The sequence below is a fragment of the Tursiops truncatus genome, chromosome 3 (genome assembly GCF_011762595.2).
Source record: "Tursiops truncatus isolate mTurTru1 chromosome 3, mTurTru1.mat.Y, whole genome shotgun sequence".
NCBI lineage: Eukaryota > Metazoa > Chordata > Mammalia > Artiodactyla > Delphinidae > Tursiops > Tursiops truncatus.
This window is the reverse complement of record NC_047036.1, coordinates 37,625,093-37,651,372: the sequence shown is the minus strand read 5'-3', so window position 1 is coordinate 37,651,372 and position 26,280 is coordinate 37,625,093. Positions and strand designations below refer to the sequence as shown.

Here is a 26,280-nt window from a genome sequence, read left to right as displayed (position 1 = left end):
GATCATGCATGTACAAAAAGTTAAGCTTTGAGATATAGAATTGGGACATACTCTAGAGGATTTTGAATGATTACATTTCATTTTGCAAGCAATAGGAAAAGTCTGTTGGATATAAATAGGAAGTAATTTCCTGGGGCAGGTAGAAACAGGAAAATTAGTAAGCAGAATAATGATGTAATAAAAACTTCATAGAAGATGATGGCAATGGAACAAAATGAAAAGCTTCTATTGTATTAGAAGGAATGTAAGGCTCGGCAAAGGATCAAAGGTCAGAGCTGGGCGAACAGAGGAATCAGGGATAACTTTTAAATTTTATGCCTAGTGGCTGGCTAACGAAAATAAAAAAAGGAAGAAGCTATGCTACAATAAACAGACATACAAATATCAGGAGAATTATTTGGGGGCCGTAAGGTTCATTGGTTTGGATTTCAGCCTCTTGAGATGGCTATTCCACTGGAACACTTAGAGGCCACTAACTATGCAGGATGTAGTTAGAAATGCATGACTCCATCTCAGAGGTTAAGGCCAGTGATAGAGTTGAGAACAATTTACTTTACGGTATCAGTTTAGCCTGTGGCGACTGATGAGACCGATGAACGAGTGAATAGAGGGATGAAAAGTGGGATGAGATAGTAATGTAGAATGCCAACTTGAATGGTGGAAGAAGAGAAGTCACGTAAAGCTTGAGGAAAATTAATTTCTGCTAATATATAAATATGAGTGAGAAACTACGAAAATGCAGAATCATAGAAACTGAAGATTTGGGAGAGTTTCAAGTAGGAGGAGTGAACAAAGTTGTAAAGTGCCACAAACAAGAGTTCATGGACCAATATAAGGCTGTTAATATTGGCAGTTAGAAGATTAACACACAAAGAATAAAGTTCAGTTTCAGAGGAAGGGGGAAGTAGAAAAAACGTGTTTACTTTTTCCTGTACTGGTGCAGACCTTAATACCTTCGTAGGGATTAAGTTTCTGTCTCATTAGCTCATTTTAATAAATAAGATAGCTAAAACATAATGTACCTCCCACCCATCTCAAGTTCTTATTGGGTAAATTGCTATTTACCAGAAATCATTTGTCTTCAAATATGGTTTAAGTTAGTTTTATCCATAAGTTAGGCTAAACTTTCCTACAACTGGGATCTTTATTAAGAAAGCTAGTGTATTTTCACTTCAAAATACCCATATTTAAGTTGTCTGTGTTTTCTGATCTCTTCACTCCCCACCCACCATAGACAATGAATTTGTCCTTGCAAGATAGCAAGGCATTAGACTAAATAATAGACCTGACCTAGAAAACTTCTTTGCAAGGTTTAGGATAGGCATATGTCCTACAGAACGTCAGTCCCAGTGTGAATATTCTAAATAATGATGTTTGCAAGGTGACAAAGGATGTCTGAGAACCCATTAGATCAAAGCTCAGGTGTTGGCTGCTGAGACTTGGTGGGGTGAATTGCCACTGACAGTACTAGGAAGAGGACCTAGCATTTAAGAGAAGACACTTCTTGTTATTTTTCAAGAGATATGTGCCTAATAATCAGGCTGTTAATTGGACTTTTGAAAATTGAATCAGTTTTAAATAAAATTTAAAATATAATTGCAAGGACTATGTGTTTTATAAAAAGTAAATCCAGCTGGACATTTGTTTATTTATTTGTTTAGATTGATAAATAAGTTGGTTTACAAGTGTATGCCCAATTTATGTTTGACATCTAAAGACATAATTGTTAGGAGTGACTCAAGTGTGAATAGTGGGACAGGTTTGTCGCATCAGTTGATTTCAACAACAGGCAAAAGAGTAGCCATGTATAAATCTGGTCCCATTTCAGGGTTTGACCAGAAGTCCCTTCCTCCATTCCATTTAATGACAAATATTTACTTCATCAGAGAGAGGGGAGAAGAGAACCTTTTACTCAATACTTAGAGACAAAAATTTAAAGATAAGCATCTTCAGTAGTGAAATATGGGAATTGTTTTAATCTCTTTAAGACTTTGGGGTAGAAACGTCTGACATCAGATTATTTCAACTAGAGCAGATGTCATAAGGGGGCAGGGGAACCTGAAAGAGTGCGAAATTCTTGTTAGGACAGAAGTGTGGTCTTTATTCACCACAAGCCTGAGAGAGATCCAAGTGGGTAAAAAGAAAGGAGCATGACTGAATTCTGAATTCTTCACAGTTAAGATCATGGACTAATCTTTGCAATGCCACTTTTTCTCTTCTAAAAACTTAAGGGAGAAATGAATTCTTAACATAAAAATAATTTGTCTGTGAAAATTATTTATTAGTAATTAAAGTGACCATAGTTTTAGTGAACTATTATGACTGAAATACCATTTTATTTTGTATATTCTATCTACTCTTAGTATAAAGTAAAAATGATTACCTAGGTTATTATTCTACTGTAATTGTCAAGACTTGGCTTTGCAGTGAGTGTTGGTTTTACAGACAAAGTTGACTTTCTATATCACAGGTTCTATATGCTTTGCACACATCATTGTATGCAGTCCTCCTGGAAGAGAAACTCTGAGAGTAGTAGGAGAAAATTGAAATTCACAGCAGTTAAATACCCTGCTCCAAACCATACAGCTAGTGGAACTAGGATTTGAACCCTAGGCTGCCTTCAAAGTGCAATCAAGATCTTTGACAAATACAGTCTCTCTAGAGCAAGATGAATAAGAGGGGGTTTTTGTAACATTCAAAACCAGGTGCAAATCCAAAATTGTTTAGTTTGCAGGCGGTCTGACCTCAGAACATATTTTTAATCTCTTTGTTTCCTATTTATTTTCATGTATTCTATATTATAAAAGCCCTCAATGAATAAAAATCTAGAGTTATATAAAAGATATATTGGGAAAGTATTTACTGCATTAATGGCCTTTGACTTATTAAAAAAGGATTTCTTTAAATATCCTCATGAAGTGTATGTTTCCACTTAAAATTTAATGAATATATCTTCTTAGCACTTGCTGTCCTGGATACTGTCTACATTATGCAGAAATTAAACAGAAGACAATATAGTTTTGAACTTCAAAGAACTTAAATCCAAGGAGGAAACAAAGGCAAATAGTAACAAAAGCAAAAGTGAAATAAGAAGCATACTGAAAATAAACGTTGCTCTGGAAGTTGTAAGAAAAAAAAAAAAAACAACTAAGAAATTCATTGCCAGAATGGGACTTGAAGGACAGGTAGAATGCTGATACGAAAAGGAACAGGTAGAATGGAAGTAACCATATCTCCTGTATGTGTACCTAGGTGTGCATGATGGCAAGGTAAGAGCAAGTACGCTTGCTTGAGCTATGAGGTACTTGCCATAAAGGGTTAGAGAAGAGACGGGGAAGGGAGGAGGAGGCTATATCAGGGAATGCCTTGATGTTTTTACTTAATTGAGAGGGTCCATGATGGTTTTGACCTGGTAAGTTACACGTTAGATGGTCACTCTGGTACTGGCAGGTAGAATTGATCAGATTCCATAGACAGGAGACTCTTTGAGATATTCCAAACGAGAGCTAGCTCTGCCCAAACTAGAGAGATAACAATGGGAATGCAAAGAGGGAGTGGGTAGGAAAGACGATTCTGTAATAAAATGTGCAAGACATAGAAATTGAGAGTTAAGGAAAAGGGAGGGCCTGAGTATCCAAAGAAATTTTCGGAGCAAAAAGCTAAGAGAAACTCGTGGGCAGGGAGGCATGAGAGTCTCATGAGGTCAGTTTTCAGGAACATATTCATTGCTGTTTTTTAAAGCAACTTCTAAAGTGGGTGATAACTGTATTTTCCTTGGCTAGCTAAGGAATGAATCCATGTTAACCAAAGAAAGTGTTATATTATGCAAAGTCTATAGAATTGTGTTTATGACTGCAAAATATGATACTTTAAAAGGAAATTATAAGGTTTAATTGAGCTTCATATTGATACATATTGATACCTAATGGCTTCAGTCCATAGTAAGCACCACATAAAAAGCTACGGTGTGTCAAACATTATTGCTAAAATAAAGAGTGGATGGCACTCATCCTTTTCATTTCTGTTGACTAAGAAGGATAGAGTATGAGTTTTCCTTAAAAATAGCTTCTATCTTAGTAACAGAAATACAAGCATGTATGTAAAAGTGAGTATTTTTCAAAGGGCTCCTGACTGCTTTCCCCAAATTGGATATCTTTTGGTAAGCAAGGAAAGGTAGATGAATACTAAGTACGCTACCAGCATCGTGTGCCACAGCTTGTTCTCTGCTAGGAGCTGTGATTTTCATATAGTGTTTTTTTTTTTTTTTTTAATCTGTAAAACCCTACACATTTGATTCTATAATAATCTTTATTTTACAAATGAAAAAAATTAGGATTAGAGAATTTAAGTAACTTGTCTCTAAATTAAGCAACTGTTGAGAATTTCTGGTTGAAGACAGCTGCAGTGGGAATGATAAAGGACAAATGGATGAATACAACTTACATCTACATGTTAGAACCAAAAAGCCGCGGTAATTGATTGAATAATGAGATTAAGTAGATTTCAGGCCAGGGGTTATCTAGGATGGTTCCAAGGTTTCTGGCTTGCAAATCAGGTAGAGCGTTGTTCCATTCTCTGACACAGGGAATATCTGGTGGATGTCTGTGGGAGGGAAGGTGATGAGATTGAGCTTGGGCATGCTGTTTGACATGAGTGTGAGATATGCAAGGGGACAGATTTAATAGACTGCTATTATAAGGATTAGGAGGCTTAGAATACAGGAATGGACTGGAGATAATGCTTTTGTAGTCATCAATTATGAATTAATCATTAAAGACATGGATGAGTGTATAATATTGCCCAAAGAGCATGTGTAGAATAGAAGATAAAAGGGCTATGTGTAACACCCAAGGGAACAGCAGCCTTTCAGGGGAAAGCAGAGAGGAGGGCAGAGAAGAGACTGATAAGAGTGTCCAGTAAAGTGAAAATCCTCAGGGCACACACAATTTCATTTTAGAGTTCAGTGATGTCACTTTTTTGTGAAACAGCTATTACAATATTGCATCTGCCCTACATCTCTCCTCTGTCCTTAGTGTATTAAATGGCACATTTTGCATTTCCATTAGGAGAGGAGAAAAAAAAGAGAAAAAATTTCATTGAAATTGCCAGGGCATGATGTATGATTGACATGGGTATTTGTATACTTGTCCATAACTCTATAGGTAAGTTTTGACGGAAAGGCTGGTGAAATCTTCAAAATGACAAACATTTATCTTTTATATAATCCTGGCGTGGGGGGGTAGAAAACAGGGCAGAGTGGGACTGTTATAGCTCTTTCTTGTACTACTGCTTTTAACCCAGGAGTCACTCATAATTAGGAATGATAATAACTTTGAAAGGTTCATACCTTACCATATGGTTCATATACCTTACCAAAATATAGCCCAAATAGTCTAAGTAGGAGAATTAATGTAAAATAATATCTTGGTTAACAGAAATGTCATGAAAGTTTATACCATTTTTGTACCACAACTGATAAGAGAGTACACCTTCAACTAGAATGAAGTAGCTCATGTTTCCAGAGACTATTTTATGACTATAGAGTTGTATTAGTTGATTTGTTTCTTTATTTTTATAAGTATATACTGTAACAAGTATAGTCTATTATCTAGTCTAAATACAGTGTCAATAGACTTTGAAAGAAACCAAATGAGAATAATACAATAATCTCTGCTGAATTTATTCTATATTAATAAATATTAACTATATATTAATGCTATATTAACCTGGAATAAATTTCCTAATTTTAATATAAGGTGGGCTAAGAGTGTTTCAAAAGGTAGTTAGTAATCATAGCTGTGTTGAAAATTAAATCAGAAATTTTAAGGAAAGTATTGTTTGGAAAAATAGTGGCAATATATTTAAAGTTGTTCAATGAAGCAGTGACAAAAGTGCAAATTTTAGCTAGATTCTAGTTTCAAACCTAGAGTCAGTTCAAGTATTTTCAGCCTCAGAACAAAATTAGTTTTCTCATTTCAAATTTAGAAGAATAAAGCATAAATATTTGGAGTGCTGTGAAGCTATGGAGGTTCTAGAATTTATGGTTGACCTAATCTGTAGTTCTAGAGATAAATCTGCAGTACCAATATTTTTCATGTGCCCTATTTATTACTGTTTATTCTAATCTATGATTGGTAATTTTACATATAAAGTACTTCAAAACACCTCCAAAGAGTCTTCTCAAAGGTAGCTTTTTTAAAGATAGATCTTCTGGATCTTCTCCCTTGTTTTCATCCATATTGTATATTAACTATAGGGGAGTTTATTTTTGCTTCTTTATCAGATAAAGGGGGGTATGGGTGTTCATGAATTTATTTCTATAACATTTTATAGAAAGTTATTTTTAGAATTCTATAATCACAATGCCTTGCTTTAGGAATATATTAATTTTACTTAGATTTAACTTTATGGCCACTGAAGGAGCTACCTTATTTACCAAACTGACATTCCGTTCTTCTAGTCATTTATTTAACCATAAGTCAGTAATAATTTTTATGGTGGTGGGGGGCAGGGAGAACAGGCTGGTCATTGTCTACATCTTAAAATCTGATTTTTTTTATTTATTGTAGGTTTTATTGGGATTTAATAATGCTTATAATGATGGTTGGAAATCTGGTCATCATACCAGTTGGAATCACATTCTTTACAGAACAGACAACAACACCATGGATTATTTTCAATGTGGCTTCAGATACAGTTTTCCTTTTGGACTTGATCATGAATTTCAGGACTGGGACTGTCAATGAAGATAGTTCTGAAATCATCCTGGACCCTAAAGTGATCAAGATGAATTATTTAAAAAGCTGGTTTGTGGTTGACTTCATCTCATCAATCCCAGTGGATTATATCTTTCTCATTGTAGAAAAAGGAATGGATTCAGAAGTTTACAAGACAGCCAGGGCACTTCGCATTGTGAGGTTTACAAAAATTCTCAGTCTCTTGCGTTTATTACGACTTTCAAGGTTAATTAGATACATACATCAGTGGGAAGAGGTAAGACATATCTTTTACATTTTTAAAGCTACTATATCATGTGATTTAAACTATAACTTTCAAAATGAGCAACTGTGCTATGTATAATGAGTTTTATGAAATTCAAAAAGAAAAATTTCATTTTTTTTTTTTTTTGGTATGTAAGTGGTATATTTGTATCCTCAAAAGATATGGTCGAATACTGGATTTGAGTGAAGTGAAAAAATTAGTGATTGTAAAACGTTTGTCTTATGCCAATTCAGTCTTTTTTTAAAATGTCTTTATTGGAGTATAATTGCTTTACAATGGTGTGTTAGCTTCTGCTTTATAACAAAGTGGATCAGCTATACATATACATATATCCCCATATCTCCTCCCTCTTGCATCTCCCTCCCACCCTCCCTGTCCCACCCTTCTAGGTGGTCACAAAGCACAGAGCTGATCTCCCTGTGCTATGCAGCTGCTTCCCACTAGCTATCGTTTGGTAGTGTATATATGTCCATGCCACTCTCTCAGTTCATCCCAGCTTACCCTTCCCCCTCCCCGTGTCCTCAAGTCCATTCTCTACGTCTGCGTCTGCGCCTTTATTCCTGTCCTGCCCCTAGGTTCATCAGAACCATTTTTTTTTTTCTTTTAGATTCCATACTAATTTTTTTTTTAAAGCAAATCTACTTTAATCAACAAATTTTTATCTTAACCAGTGCAGCCCCTCTTCCACCATGGGAGATTGTTTTTATTTAATATCTAATATTTGTTTTATCACATCAAGTACCATCTTTGACAAAGCTGTAGGGTCTGATTGCTAACCTAGTTTGTATCATTAGCTCTGTGAAATAATGTGGAATATGTTTCCTCTAATATTGAAATTTCAGAGAATTTGTGTTTGAAGAAAACAGATTTTTTTTTTAGTATTTCCAAGTTGTATGTGTAAAGACTGATTTTAGTATAATAATTTTGCTCATTCTTATTCTTTGCCTATAATTATTTATTATAGGTTCTCTCTACTAGTTCATTTCATAATACTGAAAAACAGCATACCCCGGAGGGAAATTATTACATAAAAACCACAAATACTACAGTGAATAAATACAGTGAATCTGGCCAATATTTTGCTGAATAGGGCATCTGTTGTTCTTAGGCAATTGGTGGGACCTGAAAGGGCTCAGCCAACTGGAGTTTCCAAAGATCTGAGTTAAATGTACCATCACCAAGCAAAGGAGGTTATGTCCCTAATTTCAGAGTCTGCATATTAACTTTTTGATTTTCTTTTCCTTCTAAATGTATCTTAAAAAAAATTAATTATAACTTGAACTTTATTGTCTGCATAAAAATGAGGGTCAAAGAGGACTCCAGAGTGCCTAAACCTGCACTAAAGAAAACCATACGTTGGCTAGGAATGAATCGCCACTTTACTAGCTACAGAGATGCTTTTTAGGATGAATTATATTTTGGAATTTAGGTTTAAACAAGTCATAAAATGGAACTTCGGTGAACATTAGCTCTGCTTTCTGTGAGACTGTAACAATGTTTTGTGTGTGCTTGTTGATGACATTTTGGTTCCTAGGATTTCAGGAAATGACATACAATAATAAGACACTGCATAAGACACTGCTAAAAAGACATAAAAATGGATCATTCTTAAAATATGGATACGGATTATATTTAAAATAAGATGAAGCACATTTGAGAAATTGGATTCGTCTTATAATGTGTCTCTATATAGCACATTCCATCTAACATGTAAAAAATGTTTGGTTTGCAAACATTATTATGCTAATATTAATATCAAAACAAGGTGATAATTGATAAAAATAGCTAATATTTATTGATGGCTTATTATATGTCAAGTAATATGTTTGATTCTTTACATGGATTAGTTCATTGAATCTTCCTAATAACTCTGGTTAACTTGCCCAGATTCACAGGGTTAGTAATAGGTGGAGCTGGGATTCTGACCTTGGCAATCTGATCTTGACAACCTGACCTGACCTTGGCAAAGCTCTTAACCACATAACCATATAGCTTCTCACCATAACATATATAGCTTCTCACCATAACATATATATTCTTTTAATGAGAAATACCTTAATATTACACCATTTTATATATATAATCAAAAATTGTAGGAAACTTTCCTTAACTGAACTTTGTGGTCCAAGCAACATAAAATCTGAATATTTGCTTCTTAAAACATGGTCACAAAAAATATTGTAATGAGTAGCCTGTGAGAAGAAAAGTCACTGATATAAATACTCAGTCAATTATAAATACAGTGGGCAATGCGACTATTTTCAGTGTCTTGTAGTTTGAACCCAGTTACCCTAGAGAATGGCAGAAGGATGAACAGATGGCATTCTACCAGATAAAATGGCAGGCTGTACAGTCATAGAAGAGCACACTGCTTAATACCGTTGTCCTCTAGTTCCTGGCAGCGGTCACAGACACCTAGGTCTGTGTAACTTGATGGTGTTTCAAAGATGCCAGGATATAATTCAGGAGCATCAGCTCACTGCCATCATTACTGTAAAATGCAATTTAATATGCACTTACAGACATTTGGTAACCAAACCCATTCAAGCTAGAGTTGTGAGTTGGCAAGATCTTTCTTATAAATAAATGACCTTGATAATAAATGAATCATAAGCTCACTTCATGAAGAATGTTTTCTTGATTATATGATATCCCCATATAATATCACATATATCATGGATATTTAATGTCTGTTAGTAACACTGCTAAGCAGAGAAAAAATACAGTAGTAATTAACCCAAATTTAATACGGATTCATTATTTCATCACCTACGTGATTGAAACCAAAGTCACAAAGAAACTTGAATGGTTCCAAATTGGTAAAGCTCTACCTGGGTTTTATAAATGCCACCAGGATGTGTTTACAAGTAGAAACACAACAAATAATCAGGTTGCTCTATGAGCATTTAGAATAAGAGTACAGAGGAAGATGTGGGTTCACCCACATGTCTTTGAGTTCTGAGTGTTTTAGTACCAAGCTGGCTAATGCTAAATTCAGCAAATTTGGGGAAGTAATGTGTGAAGTCTGGGAGCTGCCACCGTTTTAAATGAATCATTCCCAAGGAAAGTGGCTGCCTTCTATAGGAAACTGCTTCCATCTTCAATGAGACATTTTTTTTTCCGATCTGAATTAGTTCAACTGATAAACAACAGGAAGTGCCAAAGCCAGATAAATTAGAGAAATATTGTGAATGAAATACAGAAACTTTAAAATTTAGCCCTTATGTTACTATCCTTGCTAAAGTTGAATATAGTGGTTAATATAGAAGGAAAGAACTGATTTGGCCAACTGATTTATGAAACACATGGTGTTAAGAAGTCAGGGGGGAAGTTGGTTTCATGAGGCAATGATAAGATCAATGGCTTTAGGATGCACAATTAGGGCTCTCTGACACTGTACTGAAACTTTACATGTATGGCCAGGTGAGGTGAAAATCTGTGGCAATTGTTTAGATAAATCAGGTCAAAAAATTCCTTTTCCTGTAAACGCCTGAAAACAGAGGTGAATCTCTCCTACTCTTGTAATTTGGCTTAAAAAAATCATTCCCTTAATTCAACGTTGTTGTTATTGTTGTATTTCAAGTGAAGTCAGTGACCTGGGCCAGAGTGCTCTTTTGTAACCTATCACAGAGAACCCGTTCTCTGTGATCCTCCTAAAAGAGACATATGGTGAGGAAATCCTCAGAAATTAAATGGAATATTATTTACAATTTTTGACAGTCACCAGCCACTGAAGCAATAAAGGGTAGATTAAGAGCTTAGTAAATAGGAGATTATTTAAAGGTGAAGAGTTCCAGGAACCTTGAATGCTGTAGCTGCTGATCCCTGTCATTTTATCAAAGGCAGATGATCCTTGAAATTATTTGATATTTTGGAAATAGTAATTGAAAAGAGAACTATTACTCTGTAATGGTTATCTATTTGTAGGATTCAATGTCACAGAAAGTGGAAATTCTTCATGGGCAGTGTTACAAATGGATGGCAAACACATGAAGCTCCTATAATAACTATGGCTTTGGAATACATACCTATAATATTTTAGTTTTCATTCTATATTTACTATCCCCTCAACTTTCCTTGTATAGATTTTAGCCCTCTCACAAATAACTTGCTTATTTTGAGGCAAGGAAGAGGGCTGTGGTTCTGATCTTCAAATATGTCTATAGCAATTTCAGATGAATGATGTGTCTGGAACGTTGCAATGCCCTTCTAGCAATCAGTATTAGATTTTTATCTTGCCTTAGAGGCAGATTTATGTACAAATTATGTTTAACAACAGAACATTAATAAGGAAATGTATTCTACAGGGAGCTAATACAGACTGCAGTTTCTGTCTTTGGTTAATTTTAGCATTCTAATTGGTTTAGATTAGAAACTAGCTCTTGCTATAAATTGCAATACATATTATAACTCCTTCCATTTTGTAGAAAACACATAGAATTCTAAGACTTGCCATAAGCAAACACCAGTGTTTTCCTAAACCTGCCCTCTGCTAGAACTTAAGGAGGTTCCCTATTGCCTATCACATCAAATCTGTGTTTCTTTGCTGTGCCTTCAAGGCTCTCCAGCAAACCGTTCCCCTGTCTCACCATTGTCACTTCGTATTTGTGCCCAACAGCTATTTTCTGTTTGTTTTTTAGTTTTATAATGCTTCTGGCAGAGAATGACTTTTTTTTTTTCTGCTTCTGGTAATTTTGCATGTGCCACACCTCAGATTTGGAAAGGCTTTCTTTTTCTATTATTCATTTAAAATTTATGCTCAAACTCATCTCCAGAAAATATTCTGCATTGATAGACTGCATTATAATGGTCAATACTTTTACTCTGAACAATTCTACTGTCTCTGCGTGCATTTGTTCATGCCCATAGCTGGGTTGTGAATACTTACTTATATATGCATTTCCTTTTCTTTTCCTGGGCATAAATGTCTGTAGGGAAGAGTCAGGGTCAACTTTTTGCCCTTGAATATCCTTGTACACTAGTATAGAGTTCTAAACACAATAGGCTATCTGAGTATACCTATCTGCTTACTACATGGCAGCGCTCCATGTTCTAAATCCATTAAATAATTGCAAAGGTATATGTATTCTTCACTCCCAAGCATTTAGTGAATAATTTCTATATGCAGATGCTAAACATGAGAATACAAAGCATATCTCAGCTTTGCAGGAAAAACAGACATGTGAACAAATAATCACAGATGGTGCGGTAAGTGATGGCATAAAAGAGGGAGTGAACAACACAGCTTTTTTTGCAGGAGAAGAAAGCCTCAGAGATACTCGAACTGAGTTTTGAAGCTGGAGTCTGGATTACTAAGGTGAATAAAAGGGGGCAGAGGAGTACAGTCAGTAAGACATGAAGCATAAGCAGCCTAGCACAGTTCTGCATCTCTAGAGCCTAGGTTGCAAAGGCAGTGAGTTTGGAGGTATAGACAAGAAGTTGTGCTAATGATGGACTCACTCAGTAAGGTGTCATTGAGGCGTATTAGCTGAGGGATTTGCATTTTAGAATACTGCAGAGTTAACAGGATTGGAAACAACTGAGGATGGAACTAATAATATCAGTTAAGAGAGAGATTCATCACACATTTGCAGTTTTTATATATAGCTAGTGTCAGGCAGGATACTTTTTAGATATCTAAAGGGAAGTTTATCTTTACCAGGTATTCTTGCCATTGAAATATTTGTATCAAATAATAAAATATGATAAGGCCTTATATGAAGTATTTTTTGTAATGTTATAAAATTTAAATATTGATTATATTTGATATAATTAATAATCATTAATAGAATAATATATTAATGTGTTAATATAATTATATTATATTATTGATACAATTATATTTGAGTTTTGTATTTCACACCACCAGAAATGTGATGGTGTAAAATGGACCCTGTGCTGGAAATGAGCACTTATGGATGTTTATTCAAATTGTGCCTTTTATTTTCTATTTAATCTAGGGAAAAACGCTTAAAGTGACTTTTTTATGCCTACAACCTTAATAGAACAGTTGTGAAGTTCAAAGGAAATTAGATATATGGAAATTATTTGAAGTATTCAAGTTAATGTATGCCTATAATATTTATACATATGAGTATTCACGATGTCATCTTTCTCAGATTAGCACATTGACTAACAAAAACATTATTATGTGTGTGTGAGTTGCGTAATATTTTTTTCAGGCAAATATTGATTCTGCTAAAGACCACTAGGTGTCCTCTATTGGTTGTATTACTTCAGAGTTCTATATTCTGAAATACCAAAACTGTCTTTTTTGAAATTATTCATTTATACTCTCTTAGAATCACCTAATTGCTTGGCTATCTATGTCTAGATAAAATAGACGACAATGAATATTCATATATGTAAAGATTATTTCTCTTTATCTATACTTTCATCTCAGGTTAAAGAAAGAGTTTGCTAAGTTCATTCTCTAAAAAATCATTTTTATTCCAAGAGAATTGTTTTCAGTATTTTACCGTGTGTTTTTTTAAGATGGTATTTTTTTTTGCGGGCCTCTCACTGTTGTGGCCTCTCCCATTGCGGAGCACAGGCTCAGCAGCCGTGACTCACGGGCCTAGCCGTTCCGCGGCATGTGGGATCTTCCCGGACGGGGGCACGAACCCGTGACCCCTGCCTCGGCAGGCGGACTCTCAACCACTGCGCCACCAGGGAAGCCCTTAAGATGGTATTTTAACAGACACCCTGCAGTTCTAACGTACGGTGTAATGAGTTCTATTTGGATAGGCAGTATTATTAAGTCAAGACAGTTAAAAAGAGATTGACAAAGTATGTGTGGGTGTATGTGTGTGCGCGTGTGTGTTAGGGGTAAGATATATAATTTTATGAATGCTTTTTGGTTAGTACCTTGCAGCAGATCTATATAATCCTGATGCTTTTGACATGGAGATGTCAGTTTAACGCTAAAACGTAAGATCAAATTTGAAATGTCCAGGACTCTATTTTAATATTAAAACATTAGAATTTCTTAATGCCCCATCATTGCCCAATCTATGTTCCTGTTTTGCATGTGTTTATATGCCTCCTTGGCTATATGTTGATAACTAGACTCATATCCCAAATTTCCAAACTATGTACCCTTATGCCTCAAAATCTACATGACATCTCTATAGAGATATCTTGTGAGTTCCTCAAGCTCAGTATGTTCATTTCCCCTTCAAGTCTCCTCCTTCTCTCTTGTTTCCTGTTGCTCAATTCAGAAATCCAAGAGGTATCCTTGACTTCTCCATTTTCATTCTCCATAGCTAACAGTAACCAAGTTCTACTGGTTCTACTTCTTGGAGTGTGATTTGAATTCTAATATTCCTTCACTCAGTCCTCTCTATCACCATCCTAGTCCAAGCCAACATCAGTCATTTCTCATTTGCATTTTTATAGTAGAGTCATTACTAGGTTTAAAAATTCTCCCTTGCTTATCTTCCTAGCTCCTCAAAAGTGACATTTTTGAAGAGCAAATATTACCATATCATTTACCTGCTGAAAATATTTCTATGGTGTTCCAGTATCATAAGGACAAATTCCAAAATTCAAGGTCCTTTGAAATCTGATTCTTTTACCATGTCAGCCTGGAAAACTGCTTGCTCATTATTATTATTATTTTAATAAATTTATTTATTTTGGCTGCGTTGGGTCTTTGTTGCTGCACACGGGCTTTCTCTAGTTGTGGTGAGCGGGGGCTACTCCTCGTTGTGGTGCATGGGCGTCTCTTGTGGTGGCTTCTCTTGTTGCAGAGCACGGGCTCTAGGCGCACGGGCTTCATTAGTTGTGGTACGGAGGCTCAGTATTTGTGGCTCACGGGCTCTAGAGCGCAGGCTCAGTAGTTGTGGCACACGGGCTTAGTTGCTTCTCGGCATGTGGGACCCTCCCGGACCAGGGATCGAACCCGCGTCCCCTGCATTGGCAGGCAGATTCTTAACCATCACGCCACCAGGGAAGTCCCTTGCTCATTAATTTTTAACTAGTCTGAACCTCTTTATGTTTGTCACATATACTGTTTTAAGGCCTTTACAAGTGTTGTTCACTTTTCCTAGAACTCTGTTCCTTTGGCCAACCCCAATTCATCCATCACATTTTGTTGCTATGACTTCTTTGACTTTAAGATACCCTGGGGTGGAATTAACGATCCTTTCAGGTAATGTTAGTTCCAACTGTAATATGCTGAAATAGCCTCACATGCTTTTGCTCTGTAACATTCATCACTTTTGTAATTTTCTTAAACTCTGCCTTCCCAACTATATATTAAGCTCCAGAAGGGCAGAAACCATAGATTTCCTGTATCTTCAGCTGCTAGCATTGTATCTGGAAAATATGGGCACAAGAATACTTGCTAAATGAGTTAACTTATGCCCTCAAGGGAATTTCAATTCAGCAGATATGTAAACATTCAAACATGTAAGAAAAACAGTAGAATGTCTTAAATCCAATATTAGAAGCATTTATAGCATAGAAAAAAACAAAAGAGAGAAATGTACTATGAGAGTGTGGTAGAGGGTAGAGGAGAGGCTCTAAATAAGGCATCCTAATAAATGTGGCCATTTTGAAAACCAAGCTTGAAAGTATATATCCTTCCAAGTGGGTAAGGCTGGGAAATATTCTAAGAGAACTGAGAAATCATGGATGAATTCAATCTAGCTCATCATTTATAGATGGGGATGATAGTGATTTTCTGCCCAATCTCATAGAATGGCTTTGAGGCTCAAATGAGATGTAATTGTTGAACATACTTAGAAACTATAAAGTTTATAGAAATGTGCATTACTGTTATCATAAAAGTCTCCACTAGTTTAAAATATGTAAAATCTCAACAGACAGTTCAAGTCTTGGCCCTTTAGTGTGCTTACTGCCTTTCTAAATATTGGAAGCATTATAAATACTATTATGCATTATTTCTGTCCAAAATATACCCAGTAAAGATTTGAAGCACTAAATGAGTCAGGCTAATTTAGGACAAAGTACATTCAGTCTTTCATTTCTCCAGAATTTCTGGAGAAATGTATCAGTTTTTCATTTCATTGTGCACACAGACATAACGTGTATTATGTGTGCTGTTATTTTAGACTCATCTGTGTGCTATTAGAGTGCAAACTGGGAATGCCATTGGTTCCTGAGTACTGGACCCAAAATTTGTGATGTGATTCTGTTTTAAACTTGAATTCTAGTTCAACTGCCAGAGTGTTTCATAAAAACACTTTATACTGTGTTACTTTAATTATCTGGGTAATTATCTCAACTGAAAAGGTCACTGTTTTTAGTCTTGTATACATATGTGATGCACCTGTCTACAAAAAGGAGGTGTGAAGAGACATGACTTAAATTGGAAAATGATACAGTGGCACCCAAGAATATTTTGTTGTTACAAACAATGAGGTGAAATTTAGCTCATCCCTGAAGGAAATGTTGAATATATAATCACAGAGGGAAAATATGTGCTTTTTTATTGTCAGTTAACAAGTCAGTCTTTCACTTTAGTCAGATACAATGTCAGAAGTGTTTTTATTAATTGGAAATATTTTGGAAAACAAAATTTTGCTTGCATTATGTCAAAAGTAGTAGTTAATTCAAATTTCATTGAGCAAAGCACAGTCATTGAAATATATGAGAATTTGTCATAGAAAGTCAGTTTTATAAGACATTATTAACTGTGTTATGAAAGCTCAAGAATAAATAAAATTAGAACCCTTGAATTGCACTGAGTAATGGATGAGAGAGACCTACTTTGATTTCTCTTTCTGTCTTGCTGATGTATACACTTTAGATTTTGTATTAGAGCAGTCGTGTTCTAGTGTGAAAGGGAAATACATTTGGTTGGTTATATAATTCTGGTGGTTATTTTGAGTTACGTCTACCATTTAGGCCATTTTTTTAAAAAGAGAGGCAAAATCTTTTTCTTATTACGTCTTAAAGTGAAAGTAGACATTGAGCAAGACTTCTGGAAACTAGTCCCACAGTTTCATATAATTTAAAGCAGTTGTGAAGGAAGAGAATAGTAGCTATTTTGAGATAATCTTATTTGTCAGGAGTGGTGGAATCAAAATGGTTTTCCATTAGGGTTGGTCATCAGTGGGAATATTTGCAATAATATGCTGATTATTTCAATGTGCTGCTTTTTTCACGGTTACTGATGTGGAGATATGAGCTGGGTGAACATATGAAATAAAGGAAATTCAGCTGAATTGAAATGAAAGTCAGGAGTACCTTGCACAAGTCATTTCTAGACACTTTTATCTCATTTAAAAAATGTGGATGATAGCTTCTACTTGGCTCATATGGTTGTTTTAATAATAAAAAAGAAAATTCATATGAAAGTGCTTTGTAGACTTTAAATTGAAAGTCTAAAGAACATAGTAATGTGAGATATAATTAGCCAGTCAAATTATTTTACTATCTTTTTCACAGAATCCCTGAAAAAAATGAAATTCCTATCTTCTTCAATATTTGGCATCATACCAGGGTGTAAAGGTAGCATTCAGATTGTGATAGTGTGTAGCATCCAAGAGCTTAACTCCCTAACAGTATCTAACAGAAATGTTTGGGGAATCAACTAATTTTGTGGAGGCTACACTGTTTTAGTATGGGAAGCAGTTCTCCATTGTGTGAAAATATTAATCTCTGTGATACTGAGGAGAAGGATAAACATTCAGAAGAACTTCTTCCAACTGACTGACATTGAATCACAAGCATTCAAATTCACAGGTTTTAATAATACTGTACAGTTGGACTTCCTGGTGGTGCAGAGGTTAAGAATCCTCCTGCCAATGCAGGGGACACAGGTTCGATCCCTGGTCCGGGAAGATCCCACATACCACAGAGCAGCTAAGCCCGTGCGCCGCAACTACGGAGCCTGCACTCTAGAGCCTGTGAGCCACAGCTATTGAGCCTGCGCGTCACAACTACTGAGCCCACATGCTGCAACTACTGAAGCCCACGTACTCTAGGGCCTGTATGCTGCAACTACTGAAGCCCGTGCACCTAGAAGCCCGTGCTCTGCAGCAAGAGAAGCCACCACAATGAGAAGCCCACACACTATGACGAAGAGTAGCCCCCACTTGCTGCAACTAGAGGAAGGCTGCGCGCAGCAATGAAGACCCAACGCAGCCAAAAAAAAACCCCCCAAAAAACTGTACAATTAAAAATGCTTCTCCATTTTTATTCAACCTGAAATTCAGAGAAATGCAAACTTAGATAGTCCTTAACGTGGCGTAGGTTTACCTCCCCTTTTCCCCCTGCATATGGTTGTTGTAGAAGCAGAATAATTTTGTAATGACAATAATTAGTAAAAAATGCTAATAAAATTTGTTAGGAAAGAGTTATTGATAGATTTATGATATCTTAGGTGCACATATATTAATCATTTTAGAAAAATATTAGAACATGAATGGATTCAAAAAGTTGTATACGTATTTACTACCCTGACACACACAAAGCCAAGTTATGAGTAGTGGACTCTAGAAGTTCTAAGTGACTAGTTTTCTGTTTTCAGACATATCTTGAGACTTGTGACATTCATGACTAAAATTTCACCATTGGGGAATGATTCATTTGTTTCTTCAAGAAACGAAAGTTCTTATAGAACTTCAGATATAGTTTAAGCCATTATCAGGTAACATTTTAGCAGGTGATTTGTTGACAGGTAGTGAGAGTAATTTGCAAGTAGTTGAGAGTAATTCTTACACAAAAAAAATAGGTATATGAATATGGGTTTCACAACTTGAGTGAGAGGTGCATGGGTGTGAGAGAGGGGTTCTACCACATTTGAGAAGTTCAGTTGGGCTGCAGAGGAGAGAGAAAGACACCAGCAAGTGATAAAAAAAAAAAAATTCACAGTTTTGCTGAAGTCTTTCCCTGTTGCCGTATTACCAGTATTTGCCTAATGTCAAGGACAAATGTTTTAATGTTTCTAACTGTTATTTCTGGGAGTTTTACCAGCTGAATCATCCATCCCCTTTTCCATTTAGTTGAATTGTTATTTCAGATGTTCCAAAAATCTCCCGTGTCTTCAAATTAGAAGCTGACTCTGTGGTTACAGATGAAAAAATTTCTAGTTAGCACATGTCCTAGAAAAATGCTGCTGTTTTTGAAAGAATTCTGTTTAGTAGCACATTTCTTAAATGTATGATTCTGTACGTCCAATTAAACATTGTATGTATAATCACATACTAACCATTCTAACGAAAAATAAGAGACTAGGTAATTACTTTCCTTATTCCTCATTTGTGAAGTTCATATCTTTATATTCTTATCAGATATAGTATTTAATATATATTAATTGCTGAGCAATTAATTTGCTGAGCACTGTACTACATATAGGGATACAAAGATGAATAATCAAGACTACTGCTAAAAGGGATTTTGTAGTCTAGTGGAGGAATTAGAAAAGGAAATCAACAATCATGACAGATAGCTATTAGAAATTTTTGAATGGAAGATTTTGAGAATGATTATAAGACTGTATCTCAGCTAAGGCAGAAAGGCGTCCCCAATCAATTCACTAAGTCTGCTAAAGGAGCAGGAGTGGGGAGTGGTGGTGTCTGGGTCAGATATTTAACCTCCTTTGATTAATGAGTTGAAATAGAATGAGCTGTAAAATACCATCCTTCACTAAAATGTAAAATTTGTTGAGTTTTACAAACAGTAGAAACAATTTTATTTAAAGTAATATCAATACTGTGTTGAGATTGCAAAATGAGTCCCCATTACTGGACTATGAAACATTTTCATTTCATTAAAATCATACAAATTTATGAAAGATTTCTAAATGTAGAACGTTTTTTAGGAAGCAGAAAGGACATTATATTTAAACTTCATACATAATATTATAAACCCTGTAATTAGTGAGAGAATTTAACAAAAAGGAACATAGTTTCTCACTTGCTCACTCTCTTGTCCTCTTTTCTGTAGTACGGATGCTTTTGCGCAAGACTCCTAACCAGAAAATGTGTCTTCACAATTACTAAGTGAACAATCCCTATCAGATATCAAGAGACGGAAGGGCATTCAGGGATCTGGGTGCCCAAGAGCAAATCAGTTATTCTGTAGTTATGGAAACAGCAGCTCCATTCAAAATGCTTGAGTTTTCTCCACATTTCGCACATACGTATATTTTCGTTTGCCTTGTGGCCTCCCAGCTTCTTCCTGCGTTGAGTCGCCTGTAACATGCGTGACTGGTACAGGTACTGCTGTGGCTTTTTTTTCCCTCATGAGTCGGTCTGTTGATAGAGTCCACCTGCAAAGGGAATGAATTCTTTCCATCCAAAAGTATTCTCAAGAACAACTGTTTATTAATATTGTTTTTATTGTTGTTGTTACTGTTGTTGAGAGATGAAGTAGGCAGTGAAATTACCCAGAATCTCGGGTTAGATACCTGTTCTTTGAAGAAGTGAGAGGTCAGATGTCCCTAGCTCTATTTGTAGCCCTCAAGAAATCAACTCATTTCCCTGCCTACTGAGAAAGAAAGGTCCTGTCAATACTATGAGTTTCTTTTATCATCTTTACGGAAGCAGAAATTTTTCCCTGCCCTCTTCTGTCACATTTCCCATTAGAAGATTTGCTAACAGAGTGTAAGGAAAATATCTATTAGTCATTTTATTACAGCTGGGAAAAAAGAAATATAATTCTTGTGTCAGGAGAGACACAGACACTGTGGAGCCTTCACATAAGGCCAATACATCCTATTTCAGGACTTAAGGTACTATATGTCCCATTATTTCTTCATCTGAGGGATGGAGTATTGGGGGTGAAAAAATCAGTGTGATCCACCCCTTGGTTGGAGAACTTTTATTTTATCTATTCATTAATTGGTATATCATTTTATTTCTGCCTTCCAAAACAGAGAAAAAATAAATACTTGTATGAAAAAAATAAAAGCAATTAAAGAGATGACTAAATTCAAAATAGAACACTTCCAAATTGGCAAAATAACTTACTCAATTTGCAAGACCAAACATAACAGATTATCTTCCGTTTCACTTGATACAGATCTTCAGATGATAATTTATTTTATTCAGTTATTTTATTTGATGTGGAAAGAAAATGCTTCAGCTTAAAAATATAATTTAAATGTGATAAAATTTCACAATTATTCTATAAACATTTTCTCCCAAATTATGCTACTAAAATTTTCTTAAAGGAAAATAGCTCAATGTTTTTTCCAAAGAAAAAAATCAAAATAATTTTCTCACAGTTCAGTCATGTAAGCGTGTTGTCATTACAAACTTGTGGCTGCAAAACAAAATCAAGATGTCATCAAATTTGGGAGAGGGTTTCCTTAGAAGTGTTTCCCTCATGCTCTGAGCTTTTAGAAATCTTATTCAATATTCCCCAGTGTGTGGTCTGTGAGTTATTAATGGCTTCATGAAGACAAAATTTTCTTTTTGTTTTTTAGTGTTGAGAGTGTTATCACTTGGCCCAAGATATCTTAGTAGCTTCTCGTAGGGTCTTGGTGGGCAATTAAATGATCTGACTCAAAATGATATATATTGCTTTCTATAATTATTTGGCCCAGACTTGTCACATGACCTCACCTAGCCACAAGACGTCAAGAAGAGCAATCCCACCGTGTACCTGGGAGGCAAAGAGCTGGAGCTCTCTGCTTGATAGCATTACTTCAGTACTTGGAATAGCCGAGAGATGGAGACAGGGTGTGTCTGGAATGGATCACTAAGTTGGCCTGTGGCTAACTTGCATATAAACTTGGGTCTATTCAAAATAAAATCAGGGGTCTGCTTGATAATCCCATTGTTTTTCTCTCATGAATATTTCTGGTCTTAGATAAACAACCTTCTAGCTAGTGAATGATGTCATGATGGAGAAAACATGTACTTTTCTATAAACTAGTGATTATATCAGTTATTTATTAAATTATTAATCCTTTTTGTTTTATTGAATAAATATATCATGGACTCAAACTATATGCTATGCATATAGATTATAACAGTACACAAAAAATAGTTTTTACTCTTAAATAGTAGCTTACAGTCTACTACATGATCCAAAATAAATTTTAACGAATAGGTCTTGCTCCTTCTCTGCTGTCCTGTGTTAGGTGTAAATATGACCAAAAACAGCATACAAGTGGTCTGGAAATGAGACAGATAAGATTTGAGGTAGGGTCTCCAATGAGTGGCATGTGCTGTAATTTAGACAAGAGATGAGGTATTGGGGTGCCAATAGTAGTACTACCTCATGACATTTCCTAAACTCACAGAGTGCTTAGGAAACTGATGGACATTTCTTTAGGCATCAAAGGGAACTGACACTTACCCTGGGTGACTCCCTCAGAGATGCCTCTTGGGTATATCAATTATAAGGCAATCCTTATTTTACTTAGTTGTGTAAGCGAACTCAACCTTAACAGGAATTTAAATCACTCTATTAGTGGAAGTACTGATTTCCAAGCTTTAAAACATCAGATTTAGTGTGAGTTTAGTCATTTATTAAATATGGATGAATATTTGCATAATTCAGTCTCTTACCCATGCTAAAAAGAATTACAATGCTTAAATTTTAGACCTTTGCCCAATCGAATATAGAACAATAAGTGTTACGAATATGTGATAGTATCAGAATAATTATTTTACAAAGAAAATTTATTATACTGGAAATCTTGAGAACTCTTGAAATGCAAGCATTAAACAACCAAATCTTACGTGTGGCTCATAATATATCTATTTTCCTTAGAATATATTACTTTTGTTTGGACTTCATTTTTAAAATAATTCAGACTTGAAAAGTACTTAAAAATCAAATATAATTATTGGACTCTGTAGATATTACCACTAAATATTATCATATCTTTAATAATTTTTGAATTCTATATCTTGTTCCAATTTATCGAGACTTGTTTTATGGCCCAGAATAGGTCTATTTGAGTGAATGTTCTATATGTGCTGAAAAAAATGTGTCTCCTGCTGTTATTGGTTGGAATGTTCTACAGTTATCAATTAGGGCAATTAATTTTGTTATTCAAATTGTTTATATTCTTACTGATTTTATGACTGCTTGTTCTGGCAATTCTTGAGAGAGGGATTTTAAAATATGCAGCTATAATTTTGGATTTATCCATTCCTCCTTTCAGTTCTAACAGTTTTTACTACATGTACTTTGAAGCTGTCCTATTAGATTCATACATAGTTAGGATTGTTATGTCCTCTTGATGAATTACTCTCTTTAGCATCATAAAATGACGTTTTTATCTCTGATATATACTTCGATATTAATAAAGCCACTCCATCTTTATATAATTAGTATTTGTATGGTATATATTTTTCCGTGTTTTATTTTCAGTCTGTTTTTATTTTAAAGTGAGTCTTTTGTATACAGCTTTTGAATTTTCCTTTTTTTTTTTAATCACATCTGATAATCTCTACCATTTAATTTAAACCATTTACATATAATGTAAATTCTTTAATTGAATTTAAATCTGCCATCTTGGTATTTGTTTTCTCTTTATCCCCTATGTATTTTGTTATTTTTTCCCAATTTTCTCCCTATTTTTATATTAATTTAGTATTTTTTATGACTCTATTTGATCTCCACTATTGAACTATACCTCAGTTTTTTTCCAATGCTTGCTCTAAGTTTTACAACATGCATCTTTAGCTTATCACAGTCTACATTCAAATAATATTATACCATTTTACATATAGTATAAGAAATTTAAAATAGTATATTTCTGTTGTTCCCTTGCTGGCCTTTGTGTTGTTGTTATCATATAATTTACCTCTATGTTTGTTATAAATGCCACAATATATTGTAATTATTTTTGCTCCAAACAGATATTTGTCTTTTAAAGTATTTTTAAAAGTGAGTTTAAATATGCCCTTTGTGCTTTCTGTTGCCATTGCATTGTATAGATCCAAATTCCCATCTGGTATCATTTTCCTTCTCTCTGCAGAACTTCCTTAAACATTTCTTGTAGTGCTAGTCTACTATTAATGAATTCTCTTAGCTTTTGTATGCCTGACAGTCACTATTTGTTTTGATTTTTGAAAAGTATTTTTGCTGCATAAAGGAGTCCAGGGAGATTTTTTTTTTCTTTTAGTACTATAAAGATACCAGTCGATTTTTTTTTTTTTTTTTCCTGCATACACTGTTTCTGATGAGAAGTCTGATGTCATTCTTTTCTTTGTTCTACTGTATGTAATATGACTTTTTTCTCTGGCTGCTTTTAAGATTATCTCTTTAACATTACTTTTCAACAATTTGATTTTTAAGTGCTTTAGTATGGTTTTCTTCATTTTTCTTCTGCTTGGTATTTGTTGAGTGCTTTTGATCTTTGGGTTTATAGTTTTCATCAAATTTGTAAAAAATGCTGGCCATTATTTCTTCATGTATTTTCTGTTTCATCTACCCTTTTTTGATAATTCTTTCCTTGGCCTTCGTAGTGACTTCACATGCATGTGCTGTGCTCAAAGACTCCTTGCAGGGTTCCCTCTGCTGATCTTGGTGCTCTCGCTCTGTGCAGCTTCCTCAGCTCTGGTATTTTGACCCACAAGTTCCAGCCACCATGGCCTTCCTATCTCTACACTTTGTCTCTCAACTCTACAAGACCACTTAGCTCTATTTGGGTTTCTTTTCTCTGCACTGTCCCCGGGAAACTCACTCTAGGCAAGGAGCTGGTGCAGGGCTAGGGATCACCTTATTTGCTTCCCTTCCTCCAGGAATTATTCTTTTGCATTGCCTGTGATTCGATATCTGAAAACCATTGTTTCCCACAGTTTGTCAGGTTTTCCAGTTGGTTAAAGCAGGAAGGGAAACCTGGTCCCTGTTATTCCATTATGGTCAGAAGCAGGATGATATGCCTTGTTTCAAAATTTTAAATATCCTATTTCTTTCTTTTTTTTTTTTTTTTTGTGGTACACGGGCCTCTCACTGGTGTGGCCTCTCCTGCAGGCTCCGGACACGCAGGCTCAGCGGCCATGGCCCACTGGCCCAGCCGCTCCGCGGCATGTGGGAATCTTCCCGGATCAGGGCATGAACCTGTGTCCCCTGCGTCGGCAGGCAGACTCTTAACCACTGCGCCACCAGGGAAGCCCTAAATATCCTATTTCATAGAGAGATTTTTGATTTGACAGATGGGTATGATATAATTTGAAACAATAAGATCATCATAGTTTTTGCAATTTATATGGTATAATAACAAAACTAATTTTATGTTATGGATGCAACAAAATTGTGATATATGGCATAATTTTCTTTATGTAGTTATCTCTATATAGAAGGTTCAGACAAACAGAATAAATGTATGCATCATAGAAAGCTTTGTTATGGAAAAAGTAAAGGCCATTAAATTGACCTTGCATGCTTAATATCATGCTTAACTAGCCATGATTAGGCGTAAATTAACAACTGTGGTTTGTTAGGTCCTGGCTTCTACAACTGGGATACCCAGTGCTTTGGGTTAGCTTTTCCCAGTTAGTTCGCTCAATGTGGGCAATTTATATGCCAGATGTAAGGTATGCTCCTTTTGTGGACAAAGGATTCAAAAAATAATTATTGGCTACAATACAAAGTAACACCTGGGTTCAATTCGTCATTTTGGACACTCTGGAAAAGGCACATGAAAAGTCAAAACTATTTCTCCCAAGAATATAAAACATTGAAGTAGCCTAGGGCTTTTCTTAATAATTCAAATATCAGATAATTTTATTATGATAGAATAACTGCATTTTATTTACCTCTCACTTGGCACTTTTAGAGGGAGCTAATGAGATAGTGTGACAGTCCTGGCTAAATTTTTTTTTCATTCCTTTTTAACTGATACTTTTCTTTTTTTTTTTTTTTTTTGCGGTACGCGGGCCTCTCACTGCTGTGGCCTCCTCCGTTGCGGAGCGCAGGCTCCGGACGCGCAGGCTCAGCGGCCATGGCTCACGGGCCCAGCCGCTCCGCGGCACGTAGGATCCTCCCGGACCGGGGCACGAACCCGTGTCCCCTGCATCGGCAGGCGGACTCTCAACCACTGTGCCACCAGGGAAGCCCTTAACTGATACTTTTAAAACAAAATTTTTTACTTTGTTTTTATTTCTGCGACCAATAACCATTTTCAAAACAGACATGGTTCTAGCCAATTCTCAACCTTGTTCTCCTGATACTCAGGGGAAGTGGTTCTAATCTCAATTAAATGGATCTGCCAATACAACAGTACTTTAGGATAAAATGTATTCAGTGAGGATAGTGAGTATATTTTACGTTTATATAGTAAACAAAAGGAATTATAATCAAGAATATGTTTTTATGGATCTAGGTGAAAATGTACATACA

General features: G+C 35.4%; 1 protein-coding gene across 1 annotated transcript in view; it reads left to right on the top strand.

Annotated features, from left to right (window-relative positions):
• HCN1 (hyperpolarization activated cyclic nucleotide gated potassium channel 1) overlaps nucleotides 1-26,280 on the top strand; it is a 368,418-nt gene that overhangs the window by 41,739 nt on the left and 300,399 nt on the right. The window contains exon 2 of the mRNA XM_019929239.3: nucleotides 6,570-6,993. Within this exon, the coding sequence (XP_019784798.1) occupies nucleotides 6,570-6,993 (424 nt within the window). The remainder of the gene's footprint in view (nucleotides 1-6,569; nucleotides 6,994-26,280) is intronic.